The sequence below is a fragment of the Eschscholzia californica genome, unplaced genomic scaffold (assembly GCF_041429995.1).
Source record: "Eschscholzia californica isolate CP2 unplaced genomic scaffold, dmEscCali1.0.p SCAF_1, whole genome shotgun sequence".
Lineage (NCBI taxonomy): Eukaryota > Viridiplantae > Streptophyta > Magnoliopsida > Ranunculales > Papaveraceae > Eschscholzia > Eschscholzia californica.
Window position 1 is genome coordinate 60,249,271 of NW_028238198.1, and position 24,531 is coordinate 60,273,801.

At 37.3% G+C, this 24,531-nt stretch overlaps 1 protein-coding gene across 6 annotated transcripts; it reads left to right on the forward strand.

Annotated features, from left to right (window-relative positions):
- The first annotated feature begins 3,378 nt into the window (after positions 1 to 3,378).
- Positions 3,379 to 24,348, forward strand: LOC147567949 (pleiotropic drug resistance protein 2-like). 6 transcript variants are annotated; one of them, XM_086654445.1, is made up of 25 exons: positions 3,379 to 3,636; positions 3,728 to 4,234; positions 8,446 to 8,731; positions 8,778 to 9,128; positions 9,334 to 9,449; positions 14,796 to 14,888; positions 15,370 to 15,784; positions 15,855 to 15,975; positions 16,372 to 16,460; positions 16,614 to 16,698; positions 16,839 to 17,129; positions 17,210 to 17,300; positions 17,519 to 18,419; positions 18,545 to 18,705; positions 18,864 to 18,967; positions 19,117 to 19,282; positions 19,374 to 19,585; positions 20,489 to 20,821; positions 21,037 to 21,327; positions 21,424 to 21,507; positions 22,150 to 22,283; positions 22,377 to 22,604; positions 22,777 to 22,948; positions 23,141 to 23,395; positions 23,818 to 24,348. In XM_086654445.1, exons 7-25 carry the CDS (start codon positions 15,429 to 15,431, stop codon positions 24,088 to 24,090), a joined length of 4,347 nt encoding a protein of 1,448 aa, XP_086510571.1. In that variant the 5' UTR covers positions 3,379 to 3,636; positions 3,728 to 4,234; positions 8,446 to 8,731; positions 8,778 to 9,128; positions 9,334 to 9,449; positions 14,796 to 14,888; positions 15,370 to 15,428; the 3' UTR covers positions 24,091 to 24,348. The 6 variants fall into 6 exon arrangements, with proteins under 6 accessions (XP_086510571.1, XP_086510574.1, XP_086510570.1 ...); XM_086654444.1 differs by lacking the exons at positions 3,379 to 3,636; positions 3,728 to 4,234; positions 8,446 to 8,731; positions 8,778 to 9,128; positions 9,334 to 9,449 and adding an exon at positions 12,174 to 12,245 and having other exon boundaries at positions 14,769 to 14,888; XM_086654448.1 differs by lacking the exons at positions 3,379 to 3,636; positions 3,728 to 4,234; positions 8,446 to 8,731; ... (1 more) ...; positions 9,334 to 9,449; positions 14,796 to 14,888 and adding an exon at positions 12,099 to 12,245.
- The last annotated feature ends 183 nt before the right edge of the window (positions 24,349 to 24,531 follow it).

Here is a 24,531-nt window from a genome sequence, read left to right on the forward strand (position 1 = left end):
AGACGAAGGGTTTCAGCGAAGGGAAAACCCCCTCGCCGGAACTGTAACAAAGAAAAAATTAAAGAGAAGAAAATAGGGGAGAGGGAAAGAAGAGATACATACATATATATATAGAGAGACAGGAGAGAGAAACACATCGCGGGCCATTTCTGGCGGGCAGCTTAATGCCGGCGACTTGAGGGGAGTGTTTTGGTGCGTGTCTTTTGAGTTTTCAACAATTTTCCCTGGAAACTTCTCTTTCTTCCCGAGAACACCCACCATAATTTAATGACCCAAACAACCGTTTTCTCTTCAAAAAAAAAAGACCACAAATCCGTTAACGATCAAGTTTTGAGCGCGGGAAATAAACCCTCGTATGCAGAACCGCGGCAAGCAATAACAGAGATTCTACGATGAAGATAAAGTGATGGAAAAAAACTCTGAAATTATTCCATCTCTCTCCCTCTCTTCTTTAACTACGGTTTTTTGTTCTTCTCTCTTTTGGTTGAAGATGCCTCATAATTTGTAAGCAAGATTGTTGGGTTCTCGATAAAAAAACCCAGGAAAGTCTTTTCTATTTGAAAGATAAGTCGAAGAGAGGTTTCCGATTGGAAGGCAAGTATGTCCCATTCTAATTTTACACACTTTTCTTTAAATTTAGGGCTTTGTAAACCTTTCATTTTTACTAGGGTTTTCATTTTTACAGTAATGTTGAGTTGAAGTTCTCGATCAATCTGTTCTAGGGATTACAATCTTCGAAGAAATTTTTCTGCACCAAAATTATCTTCTTGAAGAGTATGGCCGCCTTCTAGCAGGAAGTCTTGGTTTTAGTTCTAGGAGAATATGATGCCTTACGATTGATTCAATGCCCAATAACCTAACAATGACTTGTTTTATAGAACACATACCATTTCTATTCTTCTTTCTGCATCAGATAAAATCTTGGTTGCAGTGTTCAGTAAGTTTGGTTCTTAATTTGTCTAAAACAACATTTGTAGACAAAGTTCCCTGAGCTAAAAGGTATGTGAATCTTTTGTAAAATCTTGATCAAATAAAATATTCCCATTAACATTGATGTTCAATCTTTTATAAAATCTTTTCTTTCTCTCTCCAAATAGCAATGGAGATATCTCCAGCTATCTCTTCATTCAATCTTCATCACCATCATCCAACCGAATATCTTCATAATCCGAAACGCAGCTCTCTTTCTCTTCATTCTCTTTAGAATTAGAGATTTAATCTCAGCCAAATCTTTCTCTATCAATATAACCAAATGGAGAAACAAAATAAATCTCCAATCTCTCACCTTCCATTTCTATTCTTAATTCTCTCATCATTTTCTCTCTCTAGCTTTCTGTTGTTCTCGTTTTTTTCTCTGTTTCCTTATTTTAAAGAAAGAATAAGGAGATAATAAGGTAAGAGAGAAGGAAATGGTAGAGATGAGATATAAATGGGATCTCCCATTAATTTGGATAACTCCCAATCAAACGTGAGTTGCTGTCGCGTGGCAGGTACAAGCACCGATATGGTGCTTCACGAAGCATTATAACGGTTTTGTTTCACGGACCAGATCAAGATGTACGAGCGGTGAGGGAACACCATCGTTGGATCTCGCGGGTAGCATCGTATTATCTTGCGTCCAGGAGCACTGCAGCGCAGATCTTAGAATCTCGTGACTAACAGCTGGCGTCAAGAGTGTGAAGATCCGGTGTAGCCGAAGCATATTAAGTACCGTGTCTTGCACGTTAAATTAGTAAATCCCGTAATCCAATCTTTGAGGCCGTCCGATATAAAGGGCCACGGTGGTAAACTATTTCGGGTTTCACCAGATTTTTACTTGTTCTAAATTCCCGAATGACTCCTGACGCGCCCAACAATGTACCAAAATTTCACTTTGCCGCCAGATTAGACCACGCCACCCTACTGGATCAATGCCACGTGTCCTCTAGCACATTATCAATTGATGTTGACCCAAACTTTGACTTGCTCTATCTTTCTCGTCCGGACTCCGATTTGACTTCCGTTTTCGCCCACGAGTTCGTCATGAACTCTAGTTTCATCCAAGTGTCAATATTTGCCAAAATTCTCAGAGCACAAAATAACCAAAATTCCCTCAACATGTCTTTCTCTCGATTTATCCAGTTTTCACACTGAACTCCGTAAAAGACACCTGGGAAAGAGAAACACACAATTCATCAGAGTAACTGCCCGAAATAGACTAACTAACCCAAATTAAGAGATTCAAATGAGACATTTTCATGACTCATCAGATATAAATAGATCACACCAGAGACATGATTGGAACCTTACGAAGAAGTCTTTACCCAAAATCTTCTCTCTGCAGTAAAGTTGTCGGTTATCAACTGTGAACATAATTGACGGCTTCTCTATGGTTAAAACACTCGTTGTCAATCGTGGAATATGTGAATGATCCATCTCAGCCTCCTGTGGTGTCTATATACAAAGATATTAACAATGTGTGACATCATTCAAGCTTGCTGGGTGAGATTCTTTTTTTTTTTCTGGTTTTGTAGAGACACTGACTTTTAGTGTAGAAGGGTATTGTGGGAACCAATAAATTAGAAAATTACCTCATTAGTAATTACCCCATATTATATTAAACCTTATGGATCATTACTTATAATATTTTGCCAAGTTTGAGTTAATAGAAAGAGTTACTTGTTTTTTTTAGTTATTATGAATAATTTAAGGTCAGTGTTTTGGGGAAATAAGAAAAATTTCCGGGGCAATAATTTTTCGGTGGAAACAAAATTATTTTGTTTCCTCCAAACATCACCCTTTCAATTTTTTGTTCTTTCTTCTTCTCCTCTCACCTCAACTAGAACTCCGACTACCTCCACCGTATTCCGGCAATTTCCACCGTTAATGTCGGCGATCACTATCACCAGAGTTCTCTCTTCTCTCTCCCTCTCTCATTATCTCACGAAAGTTCCGGCGATGGGAGCCGGAAACTCGTCTGGATCTGGTTCTTCTAGATCCAGACGAGACACCTTCTTCTGGATCTGGAAGAACTTGATCTAGACGAAGGGTTTCGGCGAAGGGAAAACCCCCTCGCCAGAACTGTAACAAAGAAAGGAAGAGAAGAAAATAGGGGAGAGGGAAAGAAGAGAAATTGATATATATATAGAGAGAGTGAGACAGAGAGATCGAGAGACGGAGAGATATAGAGGAGAGAGAAAATATCGCCGGCCATTTCCGGCGGGCAGCTTAATGCCGGCAACTTGAGGGGAGTGTTTGGTGCGTGTCTTTTGAGTTTTTAACCATTTTCCCTGGAAACTTCTCTTTCTTCCCCAGAACACCCACCATAATTTAATGCACCAAACAACCATTTTCTCTTCAAAAAAAGACCACAAATCTGTTAACGATCAAGTTTTGAGCGCGGGAAATAAACCCTCGTATGCAGAACCGCGACAAGCAATAACAAAGATTCTACGATGAAGATAAAGTGATGGAAAAAAGCTCTGAAATTATTCCATCTCTCTCCCTCTCTTCTTTAACTACGGTTTTTTGTTCTTCTCTCTTTTGGTTGAAGATGCCTCATAATTTGTAAGCAAGATTGTTGGGTTCTCGATAAAAAAACCCAGGAAAGTCTTTTCTATTTGAAAGATCAGTCGAAGAGAGGTTTCTGATTGGAAGGCAAGTATGTCTCATTCTAATTTTACACACTTTTCTTTAAATTTAGGGCTTTGTAAACCTTTCATTTTTACTAGGGTTTTCATTTTTACAGTAATGTTGAGTTGAAGTTCTCGATCAATCTGTTCTAGGGATTACAATCTTCGAAGAAATATTTCTGCACCAAAATTATCTTCTTGAAGAGTATGGCCGCCTTCTAGCAGGAAGTCTTGGTTCCAGTTCTAGGAGAATATGATGCCTTACGATTGATTCAATGCCCAATAACCTAACAATGACTTGTTTTATAGAACACATACCATTTCTATTCTTCTTTCTGCATCAGATAAAATCTTGGTTGCAGTGTTCAGTAAGTTTGGTTCTTAATTTGTCTAAAAAAACATTTGTAGACAAAGTTCCCTGAGCTAAAAGGTATGTGAATCGCTTTAATATTACCTAAAAGAACATTTTTTCTTAATATTTTTTGATAAATTAGAGCAGAGAAAGTACATAATTAATTCCTTATAGTTTGATATGGAAAACAAAATTGTCCTTGTAAGTGAATTTTTCGTACGACTTTCAACTCAAGAGAGATGATGGGTCATGAAAATGTCCCATCTAAGTCGTTTAATTTAGCCAAGTTAGTCGGTTTCGAGTCTTTATTATAATAAAATGGTTGGTTTTCTTGATTAGATGTCTTTTGCGGAGTTAGATGTGAAAAACGGTTAAAAACGAGAAAAAGATGCATGAAGGGTATTTTGGTCATTTGGAGTCAAGGACAATCTGGTAATTTGGCCAAGGTCAGTGCGTGGTTGAAAAGTAGAGGTCGAGACGAGTCTGTAGGAGAAAACGGAAGTCAAATCGGAGTCCGGACGAAGGAATTAGCCAAAGTCAAAGTTGGGTCAAATGCTGTTGACTTGGTGGGACACTTTTGGTAGAAATTCGGGCATGCGGTATACAAGAAGACACGTGGCGCGCTGTGGAGGCCGGTATATCCAAGTCCCGTGTTTGCGCTGTGCAGCGAAATGGATCCTATACGCGTGATTCAGTGTAGCGCGTCGCAACGTGGTTCTGTGGCCCAGCTCCAACGTTTTAATCGTGACCGCTTACTCCCGCGTTATGAAGATCTAACGGCTGAGGTGTGTCCCGTGTTTTACACTTATTCCGTGCACCCGAAGCAGCTTAAACTTCGTGCTCCCGGACGCGTGTCCACTTCCCGCTCGTCCAGATCCGTGCGCTACGCATCCGATGGCTGCTGCTTGCTGTCGCACGTCCCTTCCTAAGCCGCGAAGCACTGGATCGCGTGTAGTTGCACCCCTAACGACCAGATTCTCATACCCGTGCTCCTTTTGACAAGTGTCCCCCCATTTCTCTCTTTTAAGGGTAACACAAACCCTAGCCGCCTGGGTTTACCCTTTAAACCATCCCAAATTCCAAAAGTAACCCTCTCATTTATCATTTTTTACCATTTAACCCAACAAAAACCCTAACCCATCTATAAATAGCACTTGCTCCTCCATTAAAACCTAGACTTGCAAACCCTCTCAATATCTCTTCTTACCTATTTCTTTTTACCTATTTCTTCATACCTCTTCTTACCAATATTCCTCTTCTCTACTCAACCTATACCTCTTCTTACCTATTTCTTTCTTTCTTCTCTACTATTAAATCCATCTTTTCCATTCTTCTTCTATCTTTCTCTACTACTTCTTCTCTACCACTATTCCTTCTTCCATTAATAGTCTTCTCCTTCTTCCTTTCATGTTCTTTTATCATCTTTACCCTCTTCATCTCTTCTTTCCAACTTCTTTCTAGATCTAATTTCTTCCTTCTCTTTCTTTTTCTTATTTGGGTTGCAATAAAATAGCTATTACTTGGATTTCTTGGAGTACAATTCTTGAACACAAATGGAGCAAATCTTGGATAAAATGAAGATACATGGGAATATGGATTTTGAACATTCTTGGTGATCTCTTTCCATTAATTTCTTAGTATTTTCATTTATTTTACAATGTCAATGAATGTTACTCTAAATTCCATGTATAGTTAACTTAGCAATCTAAGGTTGTGAATGAAACCCATTTTGGATCTTTATAATACTTGTTCTTGATTAATTAAATCCTTTGATGTGCTTTAATGTCTATTAATTGTTTATCTATATGGATTGGATTCTCTTTCTATTACTCATGCCTCATAATTAGATATTTCATACTTTCGTTAAGTTGTTAGATGGAGTATGCTTTTTAGATGATGGATAATAGTTAAGCGATCCGAACCATCTATAAGGAAGACAATTAGAATTAATAATTATAAATCGTTTTATCTAGAATATCATCCGGAATCTAAATAGTTCATTATATTGGATCCCGAGTAAATACAAAAGAGATTTAAGTAATTAAGTGCTTGTCTTATAAAGTGAAATTATGTGGTGGATTTTATAACCTTAGATATCCTCTTACCTCTCACTTAGATAGTTTAGATAGTTTTATTTGTTTTCTTATTTCTTGCAAATCAATTATCAAATTTATGAAGTGGTGTGTGTGTGTGTGTGTTAGTCTAAGTTAGATATTGACATTTTGATTATTGGGCTAAACTCGCCGTTAATATCTGAAGTTACCTACCTATCCCTTGGGACGATACTCGATCTTATTATAAATACTATAACTTGACCCCGTATACTTGCGGGAATAGACCTATTTTTAGGCCCATCAAGTTTTTGGCGCCGCTGCCGGGGATAGGTTTAGTAGTTAGGATATCGTTTGCTTGTTTGTTCATTAGTTTAGTGTTAATTTCTTACTTAGACATTTTTGCTTTATTTGTTTTTCTATTTTCTTAATTGTATTTTTTTTAGGTACCATTTCAAGAAAATAGCCAGAAGAGACATAGGAGCGAAGGAAAGGAAGGAATCGAGAAGTAAACCGAAAAGTCAATAGTATCGCATTCTATCTCTTCCTTCTTACATGTGTGTGATTGTTTAGTTCTATAATTGTTAGTTCCCATTTTGTGATTATGTGTTACCATCTTTGAATACTGTTAGATCATGGCCCGTTCTTATAACGGTTGGCCATTCGATGTTGATGATGATGAGCTTATTTCGAGGATTCCCCGCACTAACCGACCTGATATGACCTTAGGTGAATACCAAAGGATGTGCATGGATGCTCCGATTAGTGAAGGGAATAGACCATTTGAGCCTGACCGATATCGTATGACCCTAGGAGAATACCGATGGATGTGTAGAGGCGATCAGATTAGTGATGGATATGGTCCAACATCAAATATGTATGAGAGACCTTATAGTCCACACTATTCTGAGACAAATGATTTTAGAGGCAGGTATGATCCTAGTATGTACGGTGGGAGTTATTATCAAGAGTCTTCATTTAATTACACTTGTGAGCCTTATCATGAAGAGACTCTTGAAGATAATTCTCAATTAGAGTCTGTGAGACGTCTGACTGAAATGATGTTACAACTTGAAGAGACACAAGATCGATTTGAACAGACGCAAATTCAAATGCAACAAGAGTTACATCAGAGGTTTGAGTCTCTAAATCATCAATTAGAATCTCTAAATCATCCATTAGAGATGATGATGCCACAGTTATTAGCCGACGAGGAAGGGGTTTTACCACCCCAAACTCAAGAGGGTACTAGGTCCGATGGCGAGGGTAATACGTCTAACCCTAGTACTAAGATAAATGTCGACGAATTAACTGAGAAGACCCAAGAACTTGAACAAATTGATAACCTTGTTGTCTCATTTCCTCGACATATGTCATCTCATCATGATAGGTTAGACTTTGATATTCAAGATGATAGGTTTACGAGTAATTTTGGGGATGTCACTATTTTGAACTTTTTGATTTTCGACACTTGTAAGGAGTCAGTCTTAGATGCCAGACATGATGTTAGAACTGAATATGAGGCTTCAGATGCCCTTGAGGACATCAACGATATTGTATTTAGAGACACTTTGGATAGTTTGTCGGACCATTTACTTAAGGAAACCATGGACATTGACTTGGTCCCTGAGCCTATTGCCTTACCCTTAGAGTCTAGTCCGACCTTCCACATGATCTCAGACTCGGTCGTTGATCCCTTTTGGGACATTGCAGACGTCTTTCCTAGCATGTCTAGGGAGTTAGTGGATGTTCTATCCACGAAGCTTAAGTTTGATTTTTTGCCTTCGACAGACCTCCTGACCCTTCATTCGTATGTCGATCCTTTTGACGACTTTTTAGTCGTCACCCCTAACATTTATGCTAACTTAGTGGACCGTGCATCCACTAAGTTTGGGGATGGCCTCTTTTCGTTTTTAGTCTCACTTGCACTTCTTAGCTTGTATATATTTGTGAGACGATTACTTTTTGTATATAGCTTTCTTTGGGTTGACCCCCAAATCTTCCGTCTTTTGTTGTACGATCGTTAGGCCGACTGAGATGGGCCTTGATGGTTGTGGGTAACATCTCTGGAAACCCTCCGCGAGACATAACTCGTGCTCTTGTGTGAAAACAAGAGAACTAAAGGCTAATTGCATAGCTCAATGCAATCGTGTATACCCGCGTTAGTGGTAGGTTTTATATGGTCATATGTTTTATGTGCTTCATTCTCATGATATTTGTTGATATTTTAGGAGCATTTCTTATATGTTTTACTTCCGAGGCGTGGTTTGTTCCAAGTTTGGGGATGGCGCGAGCTTGGCGTCAACTTGGAACCTTTTTATACATGAGCCTTGGTAGTATCATCCTTTATCTCCTTCGGTTATGGTAATATCTCTCCACTCTTCTCTTTAAATTGATGTGCCTCTTTATCTTTTGGTGAGTGTATGCTTAGAACATTGAGGACAATGTTAATTCAAAAATCACATCTTATTAGATTGCCCATTTGCACGGAGAAATTTGGGTCTATTCGTTGATGCTAGGAAGTCAGCATGGAGTATAAGTGTATAACTAGGGAGTCGAACCGAATGTACCTATCATGAGGAGCGTTACAAGTGCAGGAGGAGTAGAAGAAGCTCTGGAACTTAAGGACACATGCGGGGTGCTGTGGGATATTTGGAAAGCACGTAACATACTGATTTTAAAAGGAAAGAGTAGAGTTTTTCAATGTGAAAGTTTCGGTGCTCATGTCACTTTACTTTGGGGCGAAGGGGAAAAAATTGGCAGCATTGGTATCTTACAGGGATTTTACCCCTAATTGGGAGGCTTTGTTTGTGTCGATGTATATAATTCCATTTTATATCAGTATATAATTCTTTCTCCGGAAATATATAAATTAGAGCATAATAGTTAGAATGTCTTAGCAATATGTAAGCCTGTGTCTCTTTTATAAAAAGAACTAGTCTCCATTACTCAAAAAGGCTGAACAGAGATTGATATCGCCGACATAATCACCATCAAATTGCGGGACTGGCAGTACTGTGTAAATGCTTTGGTTATTACTAATCAATGCTATATTTTTTGATCTCCACCTGTTGGCAGCTGGGCCTCGTGAAGATGCCTATTTTGAATAGTATGGTGAGAGCTTATTTTCTTTTAACTGCAGATAATCTACTTGTTAGTTTCATTTATTTTCCTTAAAAATTTGAGAAAATTAGAGGAACCTAACTTGGCAGACCAAGTATGCAAATCCAAAGAAATAGGACCTTGACCGGAGTAGATTCTCAACCAACTACATCTTCTAATCTCCTTGGTGATCTTTTGGGTCCACTGGCTATTGAAGGTTCCACAGGTGCTCTTGCTTAGCAAAATATGGCTATGGACTGTGGTATGCTTGAATGCAGTAAATTCCCTAGAACTTGCTGCTCTTGGAGAAAAGTCAAGTTCAGATCAGGTAGAGTCTCTACCTCTACGGTTTGCTCAGCATTTTCCTAAAAGTAAGATCTGGAACCCACAAAGATTTTATGTCAACCATGTTCATGTCCTCCTTGAGCATAGTCGCAAACACAGGTGACAATAGCACAATTTCTATATAAATAGTTTAAATTGGAGCAAATTATAAATTCTCATGCCCAGTTATGAAGTCCGAAAACTTCAGAATTGAGAATGAGAAATTTAAATGTATATAAATTACACGCATGCTACTTTCCCAACTTGCGTGAGGAAAACTTTGACAAGTAGTGATGTGTAAAGAATATCGAAAGATCAATTCAATCTGGGTGTTCGTTTAAACAACCCAGATTTAAGAGTTGCTAGAACTTGCTCTCCGCGTCACCATTTGTCAATGTTCGTGTCGCGCTAGTTGGGAAAGTAGCATTGCCAGATAAATTACATGCATTTAAGCTCTTCTTATTTTTTACTTGAAACTTGGTATTTTGGTTATGAACCGCTCAATTATTTCTTTGATGAGTGAATATATTTTTACCTTTCGTCTTAAATATCTTATTAGGTTTTGTTCTGTACTGCATAATAGGTTGATACCATAAGTAATAGTCTCTTAGGAATCTGACTTGCTGGAGAATATGTTATTAGTTGCTTGAGATAAGTAAATGATTGTTAGGTACCTTTTCATGTGTTTCCTTTTGATGTTGTTACCACGATTGCAAATTTAACTCGACTTGAACATTATTATTAGACTCTTACTTGCTAATGGGTTCTACCATGTTCTCCAAAACTGCGACTGATGTTTCCATCTTTTTTTATCATGTACAACACTTACTAATCTATCACATATTTGGATCCAATAGGACATATAGGTAAAAGTTTTAAAGGTTTATGCCTCAAGGACAATTCATTCTTGTAAAGAAGCCTTATAGGCGCCTTCGTAAGTGTTAAAAGTGGCTCCTTCTCACAAAAACTCCCCTCATATTTTTCTTGCGGGAGGCGCTTTTAACACTTTTACGGAACACCTCTACACTTCCCTTCTTGTAATATGCCCGACCAGATTCGCCCGATTAAAACATGTATTCATTTAGTTTCAGTGCTCAACTGGCCAGACCTGGCCAAGTAAGACCCGAGCATATGTTCTCGATTTCAAGGCCCAAGGCACGTGTTAGTACTATTCTTAATGTTCCTCGATTAAAATTGAAAGGGTTTATATCTTATCATAGTGGTGCTAATTAGGTGGGGCCCAACCAACCCGGGTTGAGATAGTCCAAGGCCGGGCCTCAACCCGGGTTGGCTATACCTTGGCCTAGGCCGGTATTGGGAATTGAACCAGGCCAGGTTGATCTTGGGTCGGACTAGGTCAACACATTTTTGTTCTATTGTCCTTATAAATTTTATTTTAAATTTTAAAATAAAAAAGATAAAAAACTACAAACTTATTATATATGGGACAACTGACCTAAAAAAGATTTATTTTTTTTTCAAAGTTTTTAATGAATATATTAAAAGAAGAAAAAGAGAAACTGTACAAGGGTTGGGGAGGACGATGGACCTTTCACGAGATCCACACCTCCCAATTGCTCACTACATCTAAATAAAATGAGTGTTTAAACCTCGGCAAACATTTAGCCCAACACAAAATAGTTCATTTTACATCATCAACATCTAGACTAATATTTGCGTTTGATTCTTTGAATACCTTGTTCTTGCGGTCTTTCCAAAGATTCCAGACTATCACCGCCGGCACTAGGTCCCAGATATCCTTCCTCGCTTTTGGCTTATGGGGAGACCTTCCCATTGCTCGAACATCTGAGAGGTAGATTTAGGTTTACACCATTGCGTCTCAAGGGAAGCGATGAAGTAGGACCACAAATTTTCCGCTACCTTGCAATGGAGGAAGATATGATCAATCGACTCTTCCTCTGCCTTACATAAGACGCATCGATTAACTAACTGAATAGCTCTTCTTCTTAGAGAGTCCACCGCCAGAATCTTCTTAATAAAGGTGGCCCAAAGCATAAACTTTCTTACATGTTATAAGATATAATGTAAGGGTTAACAAAAGTTGCCTAAAACTAAATTTGCCTTAAACATAAATGTAAGAGATACCAAATTTAACAAGTAGAAGATTATGCAATATTATATATAACATGTAAGAAAATATCACAAATTTATCTTAAATTAAGTTTACCTTAAATATAAAATTCAATGATAACATATATAACATGTAAAAGATTACATAAAATATTTGGTCCATCCTCTCCTAGCACTAGTTTAAAAGATAACAAATCTACCTTAAATCAAGTTTACCTTAAATATAAAATTCAAATATAACAAGTAAAAGATTACGGTAAATTAAATAATTTTTGGGCTTATGACCCAAAAATCTACCCCTAATAACACATTTAATCCACTCTAAACTTCAAATGGTTTTATAAACCAAAATATTAAAACAAATAAATATCTAGTCCATTTGTATCCATCTCGAGAGAAAACCCAAATCCACAAGATGCTTATAATTTCATAATACCTAATCTAACTTTATATATAATGAAACACTTCCGTTTTAATCAAATCCACCAATATTCAGTTTCCATTTTTATCTCCCTCTTTCTCTCTCCAATCACGATCTTAATAACCGAAACCATTATCTTCATTTCTAATCAAAATCAGAAATCATAATTTTTTCTCTTCTAAAACCGAAACCTATATTCATTCTCTTTTTAAAGAAGCTTCATACCTCATTCCAATCCAATAAACCAACTGAAAACTCCATTGTTTATTTTGATTTCCACAAAAAAGATTCAGGTTCGTACCTTTGTTAAGATCTATAGTTGCTTATGAGGTTAAAGTAACAAGTTTAACCTTTCTTTCTAATGTTTTTCATCATCATCTTTAAAGATATTTATGATTTTCATTATAATCGATTTCATCTCTGTATCATCTTCTCAAATATTCATGATTTTCTCTCTCTAAGATCTTCATAACTGATTTATGATGTTAATGTTAAATCCTTGTTTACTAATTCATTATCTCCGATTATGTTATGTTTGTATCCATGTATTATTTTATTTTTCATTAGATTTAGGTTAAAGTAACAAGTTCAATCTTTCTTTCTAATGTTTTTCATCATCATCTTTAAAGATATTTATGATTTTTATTATAATCGATTTCATCTCTGTATCATCTTCTCAAATATTCATCATTATTCATGATTTTCTCTCTCTAAGATCTTCATAACTGATTTATGATGTTAATGTTAAATCCTTGTTTACTAATTCATTATCTCCGATTATGTTATGTTTGTATTCATGTATTATTTTATTTTTCATTAGATTTAGGTTACAGATCTTGATGTTTACGACATTTTTATCTGATCCGGTAACGATAACATTTCTGATCCAGAGAAGATTTCGTACGTTTTTTTTGTAACAGAATGTAAACGATGTGTAATTTATACGAAATTATGTGTACTTTATTTAACATGACACATAACAGTAGGCTATGCAGTACGACTCGACCGAGTCAGCCGAGTGACTCGGGAGTGACTCGGGACTCGGCAGTACACCGAGCCGAGTCCCACCGAGTCAGCCGAGTCTAAGGTTAGCCCGAGTGACTCGGCTGACTCGGACCTGACTCGGCTGATTCGGTAAAGATTGTATTTCTATTTATTTTTATAGTAAGTCTATTAGTTTTTTTATTCTAGTTATTAGTTATTACTATTAGAGTATAGGTCTACTAGAGTGATTATTTAGTTCTACTTGTTCCTAACTCTACTAGTAATTTAATTTTGAAGTTTGCACTTGATTTTATCAAGTATTATCATGTTATTATTTTATATACATACACTACTAACAACTTCATAATATTCAGAGTGACTCGGCTGACTCGGCCCTTGACTGGGACTCGGCCCTTCCGAGTCATACTGCTTAGACAGTAGGTAAACAGTGTGTAATGTTCCAAAAATTATATGTAATTTATTGCACTTTACATATATTTTTTTTTACATAACAGTAGTCTTATTATTCAAACTAAAGTTCTGTTGTCTCTAACACATGATGAATTTTATAAAACATTATACATAATTTACTGTATTATACATGTCGTTTCTGGTAAAAGATTACAAACATTACGTGAACTTACCTTAAAGTAAATTAAATTTTTTAGGTAATACTATTTAACTTACCTAAAAGTAAAAGAAATATAAAAATAAAATATTACATTAAATTAAAAGAAGTTTAAATGATTTGGAGATTCAGAGCTATGTAGAATTGTCTGAAACTTTGCAATAATACAGAATGTCAAAATTCCCAGATTAGAGGATTCGGAGATTTAAAGACAAGGACACACTTAAAGTCAGTAATTTCACGGCCTCGCTCAAAGTACAATGGTGTAGGCCTAGAACTATAAATCAATTGTTAGAGCAACAGGAAGGCCTTTTTAATCAAAAGAAAAGAAAGGAAGTCCGGGAGATTGTTGCTGTGCAATCACTTAGAGTACTTGGGTAGATGGAAACAACAAGGTCTTTAAGGATATGAGTCTATCTAGTAATGTAGACATAGAGGATGTTAAAGGGAAGTCTTCCTTCGGGCAAAGAGAGTTGAATCATTAAGATCAAACTTCAAAGTCATATCTAAACAATGTAATCAATTGGGAGGCTTGGGTATCATAAGATATCCCAAAACCTAACCCTTACCGTATCGTACATGTTCATTTTTAATTTCATTCAAAATTAAAAATGAAATAAAATAATAACAAACATAAAACATAAGAAATTAGAAAAAAATAAAAATGAAAAAACAAGCACCCAAACGGGACTTTTCCGGGCCGGGCCTAGTCTGTCGGCCTCAGAAATGGAGGTCCAAGACCGAGACAGGACTCGGGTTGCCTGTCCCATTTTCCGTACGGGTCAGCCCGAACCGATAAACTCACTATCTTATCATGTGCCATAAGGAAATGCTTTAGCTAACTGAACGTTTATTCATCAAAAATGGAAAAACTCTATGACTTATTTTAAGCCATAAATTCTTTCCACTTGGATCAATAAATGGGCAATGGTCTCTCATGACATTCTTTATGGAATATATTGAGTCCTAGATTCTTTCATTTTGACCAGTAGATCTTTCTCCGGTTACTAGTTTGTACAAACTACAATGTTAATTAGTTAAAAATAGAAAGAACTTATATCTTAACATATTCCTTCATGACGTAATTTAGGAAAACCAAGGTTCGATATGTCTACCATATTGTTTCTGTTAAAAGTGGAAAGTATTAGAGACACATTTTAAGACGTATTAATAATTTAAATCAAATATTTTTACTTGCTTGAAGTAAGTGTCCTACCAATATATGATAAAGTTTAAATTGGTTGTACAACAGGCTAAATATATCAAAGGCATGGAACGAGTTAAGTAGGAGAACGCGTACAAGAGATTTTATCTGTAAACTGTTGTAAGTCTCTTTGAATCATTTTGATTGTACAAATTGTAGTGCATTATTAGCTTTTTGGTGTTTTCTAGGATATCATGATATATATTTTCCATAATTTCATGATGATACACATTGTGAATTCTAGATATCTCATCAATTTCTTAATCTGTCACACATGAAAAACAATAACTATACCAATTTCTGAACCAGTTCATACTTCATTGTTATCTCTCTAATACTTTGTTTAAGTGATATTTGATGACTTTCAAACCCTAATATCATATCAAGAACTCTTTAAGATTAAGAAGACCAAGATTTATGTTTAGGCGCCACTTTGTTTTCCGGTAAACCTTGAATTACAGGAAACGTGGCTATTTCCGTCATTACATTTGAACTTCTATCTTAGAATGAGTGGTCTTTGTTAAGAAAAACCTTTTTTCAGGTATTCTGCTCTTTCAGTTGAGAAGAAAAAGACTTAAAAGAATGTGATGTTTGGATACAGGTGATTAAGAAGATTTGGCGCACGAGAAGTCTATTCATTTAGTTTTTGAAACGGCGAATATGTCGGCGGCTTTTGTGGGAGACGATTTAACAAGATCAATGGGGAGTAGGAGTTGGGGGTCAAGTAGGACAAGGGAGTCGATCACAGGTGCTTCTGATGGATTTCAACGTATTGCAGGGGAAGAGAATGATGAGGAAGAACTGAAATGGGCTGCAATTGAGAAATTACCGACTTACGATCGAATGAGGAAGGGGATGCTGAAAGAAGTGTTAGATAATGGAAGGATTTGTAATACTGAGGTTGATGTTGCTAATCTGGGTATGCATGACAGGCAGCAGCTCTTGGAGAACATCCTTAAGTTTGTTGAAGATGATAATGAACGTTTTCTACGCAGACTTAGGGACCGATTTGACAGGTTCTTTCTCTCCCCCTACTGAATTCAAGTTGTCTCTGTCAATGAACTGAATAGTTTTCACTTCTGACAGGGTTGGAATTGATATTCCGAAGATTGAAGTCAGGTTCGAGAATTTATCAGTTGAGGCGGACGCATATCTAGGGAGCAGGGCACTGCCAACTTTGCTTAATTCCACGCTTGACGCTATAGAAGTATTAACACTTTCTTCTTTCTCGACTCAAATGTTTTCTTGCACATTGATCTGAAGTAAGAATTTTAGTTAAGAACACTCGGTCAATTTTATCATGAGATTTGGAAAACAAAAAACAGTTCATCTCGACTTATTCCCTTCCTCGTTATCTTAGTGGTTTCCTTGAGGTTTGGAACTACAGATTCATTATCTTCACCTGACTTTCTTTCACCTCTGCTCAAACTTATGAGGAGAGTCTTCATCTTTTAAAATATAAGCACTTTTGTGTTTTAATTTTCTGTTCTTAACTTCGCTTGGATCAATAGAAACTAAAACTATTTAAATCTGTCTCTTTTTTCTTCTCTGTTAAAAGGTTCTGTTATTTAAATTTTGATTTAAATTTCTAATTGTTCCGTAGATGGTTCTTGGGGCTGTTCGACTTTCACCATCTAAGAGAATAACTAAGAAGATACTCGATGACGTGAGCGGAATTGTGAGACCTACTCGGTATGATTACAGAAGTTGTAATTCGTTTTACTGTACAATTTATATACCATGTTCCCCGTTTACCGTAGAATGATGCATAAATTGGCAAAATATCTGTTGAAGACTCAAAGTGGCATATACTGTACTTCTTCATGCTATATGTTTTGATTCCAGGTTGACGCTGCTACTTGGACCTCCGGGCTCAGGGAAAACTACGTTTTTGCAAGCACTTGCGGGGAAGCTTGATAAGAATATACGGGTCTCTCGACTCTCTCCCTAGTCCATCCCTCTCACTCATTTGTACAAATACGTTCTTCATGTCTATTATTGTGGTGACATTTGTCTGCTGAAGCATTTACGCACATTCCGTGTCTATGAGTAACTCTAAGCCATCAACAGGTAACTGGAAAAATCACCTACTGTGGTCATGAGCTGTCGGAATTCACCCCTCAAAGAACTTCTGCATATATTAGCCAGCATGATCTTCACAACGGTGAGATGACAGTCAGAGAAACATTGGGTTTCTCTGCACGCTGCTTAGGAGTTGGAACTAGATATGACATGCTGGCAGAATTGTCAAGACGAGAAAAGGAAGCAGGAATTAAGCCAGATCCTGAGCTCGATGCGTTCATGAAAGCTACAGCAATTGAGGGCCAGGAATGCAGTTTGGTTACAGATTATGCCCTCAAGGTGTTTTATTTTCCAATTCAAGTGGTTAACTTCATCTTTAGTCCATGTTTCGCAAACCTGATTTCCTGTGTTTTTGGTAGATACTTGGTTTGGATACCTGTGCTGATATTTTCGTGGGAGATGCCATGAGAAGGGGCATCTCTGGTGGGCAGAAGAAGCGTGTGACTACTGGTATGTGTAGTAGTAGTAGTAGTATAGTGCAAAATCAAGGTATAGGAAATTAAAGTCGCACCATCTGCTTTATTTCTAATTTCCTATCCATTTGAGTCAGTGTGTTTGTTTTGTTGTTCTTTTTATGCGTTTTTTCTTTTGAGTATCATAGCTTGGCTCTAGCCAGTTCCTAACTATTTGCAAACAGCGTCAAGCTTATTTGTTTCTTCTGAGTGCAGGAGAGTTGTTGGTTGGAGCGGCAAAAGTTTTCTACATGGATGAAATATCAACTGGGTTGGATAGTTCGACTACCTATCAGATTGTTAAGTTTATGAAACAGATGGTTCATGTTATGGATGTAACTATGATCATATCTCTCTTACAGCCTGCCCCTGAGACATTTGATCTTTTTGATGATATTATCCTACTTTCTGAAGGTGAGGTTGTTTACCATGGTCCTCGTGAGAATGTTCTTGAGTTCTTTGAGTCCAATGGATTCAAATGCCCCGAAAGAAAAGGAGTTGCAGACTTTCTGCAAGAGGTAACTTCGAAGAAGGACCAAGAACAGTATTGGTTTGATAAAAACCGACCTTACAGATACATTTCAGTAGATGAGTTAGTTCAGAACTTCAAATCTTTCCACATTGGTGAACAGCTTTTAGAGGATCTTAAAGTTCCTTATAACAAGTCAAGAGTCCACCCTGCTGCACTAGTCAAAGATAAGTATGGTATCTGCAAGTGGGAACTCTTCAAAGCATGCTTCTCTAGAGAGTGGTTGCTAATGAAGCGCAATGCTTTCGTATACGTCTTTAAGACTGGACAAATAACATTCATGTCAGTTATTGCCATGACGATGTTCTTTAGAACAGAAATGAAGGTTGGTCAAATACAGGATGGAGAAAAATTTTATGGAGCACTGTTTTTTGCTCTGCTTCAGGTGATGTTTAATGGGGCGGCTGAGCTTTCCATGACTGTTTTCACGCTTCCGGTCTTCTACAAACAGAGAGATTTCCTCTTTTTCCCTGCATGGGCTTATGCTCTACCAATCTGGATCCTCAGGATCCCTATCTCATTGATGGAATCAGCCATATGGATCATTCTTACTTATTACACAATCGGGTTTGCTCCTGCTGCTAGAAGGTAAATGGAGACCCTCCATTCCTATTTTCTTATAGCAATGATGCGTAACTTGGAGCTTTTCCTAGATGTAACATGAATGACTGATACGTAGAAGGATTACGCTTACAGAAACTTTTACATATCAGGTTTTTCCAGCAGTTCTTGGCATTCTTCGGTATTCATCAGATGGCTCTCTCTCTCTTTCGCTTCATAGCAGGCCTTGCAAGAACAGCTAATGTTGCAAATGTGCTTAGCATGTTCACCTTGCTACTGGTCTTTTTGCTTGGAGGATATATCATTTCCAAAGGTTAGATTGTGATATTGTGATGATTAAAACTATCTCTTGTAGGAGCAGGTTGATGTCTCTGTTGAAGTTAGTCTGAACACTTCTGATCCTGTTCACTGGTTGGTTAAGAAACAGACTCTTTTGCATGACTCTCAACCAGAAATTTGTTTCCTTTGCAGATGACATTCAGCCATGGATGAAGTGGGGATATTATGCTTCTCCAATGATGTACGGACAAAATGCCATTGCAATCAACGAATTTCTTGATAATAGATGGAGCACTGTATGATTTCCACAACAATTCATTCATCACTGAAAGCTACAGTTTGTCATTGTTTGGCTATGCATTGCTGTAGTGTCCAAGATTTCGATATTTTCCTCCTGTAGCGACTACACCAATACTTAATGATTACTTTTTTTCATCTGATGTAGCCCATCAACGATATTGTCACTGGTGAGTCCACAGTTGGGAGGGCCATCCTCAAGGCTAGAGGCATGTTTCTGAATGGATATTGGTATTGGATCTGTATTGGGGCACTCTTCGGATTTTCAATTCTCTTCAATCTTTTATTTATTGCAGCACTCACATATTTAAGCCGTAAGCTATCCCTCTTTCTTTTATAATCTTGTCTTATCCATTTTATGCAACTGCTTATGCTAATCTTTTATATCCTGTAATATGTGTACAGCTACCAGTGACTCTAAGGCAGTAATTTTGGATGAGGATCTCGAAGGCAGTAAGAACTCATTGTCCAGTGGAGATGCCATCAGAATGCCAATTGAGATTACTAGATCAAATGCTAACACTGCAACCAATGTTTCTAGAAAAGGAATGATTTTACCTTTTCAGCCTCTATCACTCTCATTCAACCATGTCAACTACTATGTTGATATGCCTGCTGTAAGTCACTCTTCTCGATAACTTTGGGAACATCAAAGAAGGAGACTTTCACTTCTCTCCTTTAATTTGAGCTCCATAGCATTTCAGGAAATAAAAGTTTTTTTTTTTTAAATTACTGGACACATTTTATTATAAAAATGAGGTGCCTCGTTCTTCACCTATTGAATAATTTCTTCTAAATACTTATACGCTCCTGTTGATTGATACTAACCACTTAGATGCACATCTTGAAGTTTATGTATGTAAACAGAAATGATGTGAAAACAGGAATGATGTGAAAACAGACATTCATGTGCAAGGGATTTAGTCTAAATTGCTTAGAAAGACCTTCCTGACCTGGTTGTAGTGTAACTCCCTGTCTTATAAATCAGCTAGGCCTTTGAGTTTGTTTGACGTCTAGATTGCTTAGGTGGAGAAGCTTAGGGTAGTTTACGGGCAAGGCATGCGAAGGAAAAACCTCGTATAACGTGGAACTAGTCTAGTAGACTTGGGTGGTACAAAAGTGTTACGCGAACCACTCTTTAGTCATCACCAACACTGAAAGTAGGTCTAGAAATTTAGACTAGCAAGTAGTATATATACTGATACATATAGTATCGTAGGTTCCTAGGGCCCATTATCTAAAGGTAACTTACAAAAACTATTGGTATTTAGTACTAATTTACTTTCTGTTGTATTCCAGTGGAAAGTGTAGATGAGAAAAAAGATGATGTAACCAGGAGTAAATCTATCTTTAGTTGTATATATAGACATTACTGAACAAATATTCCAGATCCAGAAGAAGTTTAAAATCAATAAGATTTCTTTTACATTGTTCCCATATGAAGATCATGTTAGGGGAATTGATTATGTAAGTCCACTTTCATTAACCAATTCAAGTCCGATGGTAATTTTTGTAATCAGGAAATGAAGAGCCAGGGAATAGATGAAACCCGTCTGCAGTTGTTAAGAGATGTTAGTGGGGCTTTTAGACCAGGTATACTGACAGCATTAGTTGGTGTTAGTGGTGCTGGGAAGACTACTTTGATGGATGTTCTAGCAGGACGGAAAACCGGAGGCTATACAGAAGGAAGTATTAGCATTTCCGGATATCCAAAGAACCAATGCACATTTGCTAGGATTAGTGGTTACTGTGAACAGAATGATATTCATTCTCCAAATGTTACAGTTTACGAGTCTCTTTTGTACTCAGCCTGGTTACGTCTCACGCCTGAAGTCACAAAGGATGCACGAAAGGTATTTGACTGGATCACCTTTTTAACTTTAAACGTACGAACTTCTATTATTTGATCGCTCTATCTCAAAATTGTATCCATGTTTTTTTATTTTGCGGACATGTGCCTGTGTCTCGGGGTGGGAGGCAGGTACACTTCGTCTATAAATGACATATGGAATGGCCTTTAAGAAAAACTTATTGATTGAGATTTTTCTGATTTTCTTTAATCCTTTAGATGTTTGTTGATGAGGTCATGGAATTAGTCGAGCTTAATCCACTGAGGAATGCTCTAGTTGGCATGCCTGGAGAAAGTGGTCTTTCGACTGAACAGAGAAAGAGACTCACAATAGCTGTAGAGTTGGTTGCGAATCCGTCCATCATTTTCATGGACGAGCCAACATCAGGCCTTGATGCCCGGGCTGCAGCTATAGTTATGCGAACAGTGAGAAATACAGTAGATACAGGAAGAACCGTTGTATGCACAATTCACCAACCAAGCATTGACATTTTTGAATCTTTTGATGAGGTCTGACTCTATTTTCTTGTCGGACTTCGTTTTTTTTTCAAGTGTCTTGAAACATGAAAGTAATGAATGTGCTAATTGTTACCATTTTGCTTGCAGTTGCTATTGATGAAGAGAGGAGGGCAAGTCATTTATGCTGGACCTCTCGGTGTCCGTTCTCACAAGCTCATAGAATATTTTGAAGTGAGTATTTGGTCGATCATCTATTGCAACACCTGAGAATAAAAAGCTCAACAATGCCCTTGGAATGTTCATTCTGTATCTTTTTTTTTGATGAAAGTTCATTCTGTATCTAGATTGGCAATTACACATAAAAGAATAGTAAAATTAGGGAGAGCAGTTATAATAATTTTCATTGGTCAAAACAACCAACAAAGACGACTTGAGGAGAAACTGCCTCTTTTCTTCTTTGATAGTTTGATGTGGGACCAACTACATCAAACAATGAGAGAAGAGGGCAAGAATAGAAGCATAGATAACCAAGAACCACAAGCTACTAGAACCAGAAGAATGTATTGGTTTCCAAGTTTCTATCCTATATTTTGAGATAGACAAGAATATGCTAGACTGCAAATTATTTTGTCTAGTCTAAACAATGAAGGCAAATGGAAACCCTTCTCGTACTCCTATCCCGAAGTCCTTTATTGTACCCGTTACAAGACTTTGGTCTTTGGCAGTCTATCCTCTTGTTTGTAGTAACTAGTACGCATGCTTTCAACAGCAGAGATATCCCTTACCTATGCACAATATTGCGACTTAGTTTGAGCTTTTGAGCTATCGACTGTGCAGAAAAGTGTGACCCACTATCCTTGTAACTTCTCGCAGGACATGCCAGAGGTTCCAAAAATAAAAGATGGCTATAATCCTGCTACATGGATGCTGGAAGTTACTGCTTCTTCTGTTGAGGCTCAGCTTGATATAGATTTTGCAGAAATTTATGTCAATTCTTCACTTTATCAGTGAGTTCAACAAAACTTTTTAATGTCGGCAACTTTCTCTTCTCGTAAAATTTTATCATTTTGCTATACTCGTTTCCTATTTATTCCCTTCAGGAGGAATCAGGAACTAATCGAGGAGCTAAGTACTCCTGCACCAGATTCTGAGGATCTTTATTTCCCAACAAAGTACTCCCAGAACTTCATTACTCAATGCATTGCATGTTTCTGGAAACATTATTGGTCATACTGGAGGAATCCAACGTACAATGGCATGCGGTTGTTTACCACTATAGTCGTTGGCGTTATATTTGGTACCATATTTTGGAAAAAAGGAGATAACATGTAAGCAATCAATTTGTTTTAATTTCTACTCTTCCGATTGCCTCGGCGACATCATTCAACTAACCTGTCTTTTTATCTATGTAGTTCATCGCTAAAACTATACTTTTGATTTAGATAGGGATTTTTTTACCATTATCCGCCTGGAGCTAATAATTCGTATCGAATGTTACAGATCAAAGCAGCAAGACCTGCAGAATATTCTTGGAGCTATGTATACTTGTACTCTTTTCCTTGGATCGGGTAGTGGTTATGGAGTGATACCTATTGTAGCAACAGAAAGAACAGTTTTTTACCGTGAAAGAACTGCAGGAATGTACTCGGCAATCCCTTATGCAGTTTCGCAGGTAGTGTGATACTTCCATATCATTTTTCTATTACATGCAGTTGCTAACAGGCCCAAGCATAAATTAAGAAATATGATAAGAAAAATTCTGCTCTTGCTTCACGATCACATGGTTAGGCAAATGGAAACATGTCCATCTTTATTCCGACATAGCGAATTTAAGAAAATTGATCTCTAAGATCTTCTTCTGCAGGTTGCAATTGAGATGATTTATGTTGTAATCCAGACCTTTATTTACTCCGTCATCCTTTACTTTATGATTGGATTTCCCTGGAACTCCGGCAACTTCTTTTGGTTCTTCTACTTCATGTTCATGTGCTTCGCCTACTACACATTGTTTGGAATGATGTTGATAGCTCTGACTCCAAACCAACAAATAGCTAGCATCGCTATGGCCTTCTTCCATAGCTTATGGAATTTGTTCTCTGGTTTTCTCATCCCTCGAATGGTACGTAAACTTAACTCAAAACCACGTCCCACTTCCCTAGCTTTAGTGTTTGCTCTGTTTTACTTTTTGTAATTCAAAATGACAGACTTCTTTCTTTGAATTTCAAGTCTTCAAGCGATTTATCCTTTTTAAGTCTACTATAGACATTTCAACAACAAAAAAAGGGTCCAAAACAAAGAAAGAAAAAGAACTTTTGTTATGTAATAGTGTAACTTGTTAGTGTTGGTTATAAGAATAAAATGACCAACACCCTTAAAACCGTTTGGAAGATCATGTATTGGTTGTGGAAGGGGCAGGCGGTCATTTCATAAGTGGGTGAAAACCTCGCTACTTGAACTAACTTTTACAGTGAGAAAGCCCCAGGACCACCCAACATGAACATCTTTATGCAGGATTCTGATTACCTAAAATCGACCTTGCAGCAAATGCCGGTATGGTGGAGATGGTACTACTGGGGTTCACCTGTTGCTTGGACGCTGTACGGCCTAATAACATCTCAACTAGGCAGTAACACTGCTGAAATCGATGTCCCAGGGATGTTAAGCAAGCCAACACTACAGGAGATCCTAAAAGCTAATCTTGGATATGAATATGAGTTCTTGCCATATGTTGCCCTGGCTCATGTTAGTTTCGTTCTCGCCTTCACCTTTGCCTTCGTTTGTGGTATCAAGTTCCTCAACTTCCAGAAAAGATGATGACCCAGAACTCAGATATCGGTTTAAATAATGTGATACATTTGTTGAAACTATTTTTACTTGGCGAACTATATAACTTTGAATTTGCGGGAGATGTCTTTAATCTAAAAATACTTTCTCCTCAGCATCTGCATGTACTGTTAAAAGCTCCAATGAACTTCATTGTCGAAGTCAAGCTGCAACCAATTTGGTTCATATTTGACAGTTACATACCATTGACAGTCGATAATAACCAGTTTCTGCAAATAATTTTTCCCATATTTTGGTCATTGTGGATGAAATGTAGTTTCCTAAATTATTCTCAACTGTTTAGGGTGTGGACGTCTATTAATGAAAGGAAGAAGCCCTTTTCAGATATTCTTTTATGCTAAGATTTTCGCGGTCTAGGGGCGCTAGCGAAGCTTTTTGTCTCCTAAAACGAGAATGCCCGATTACAAGGAG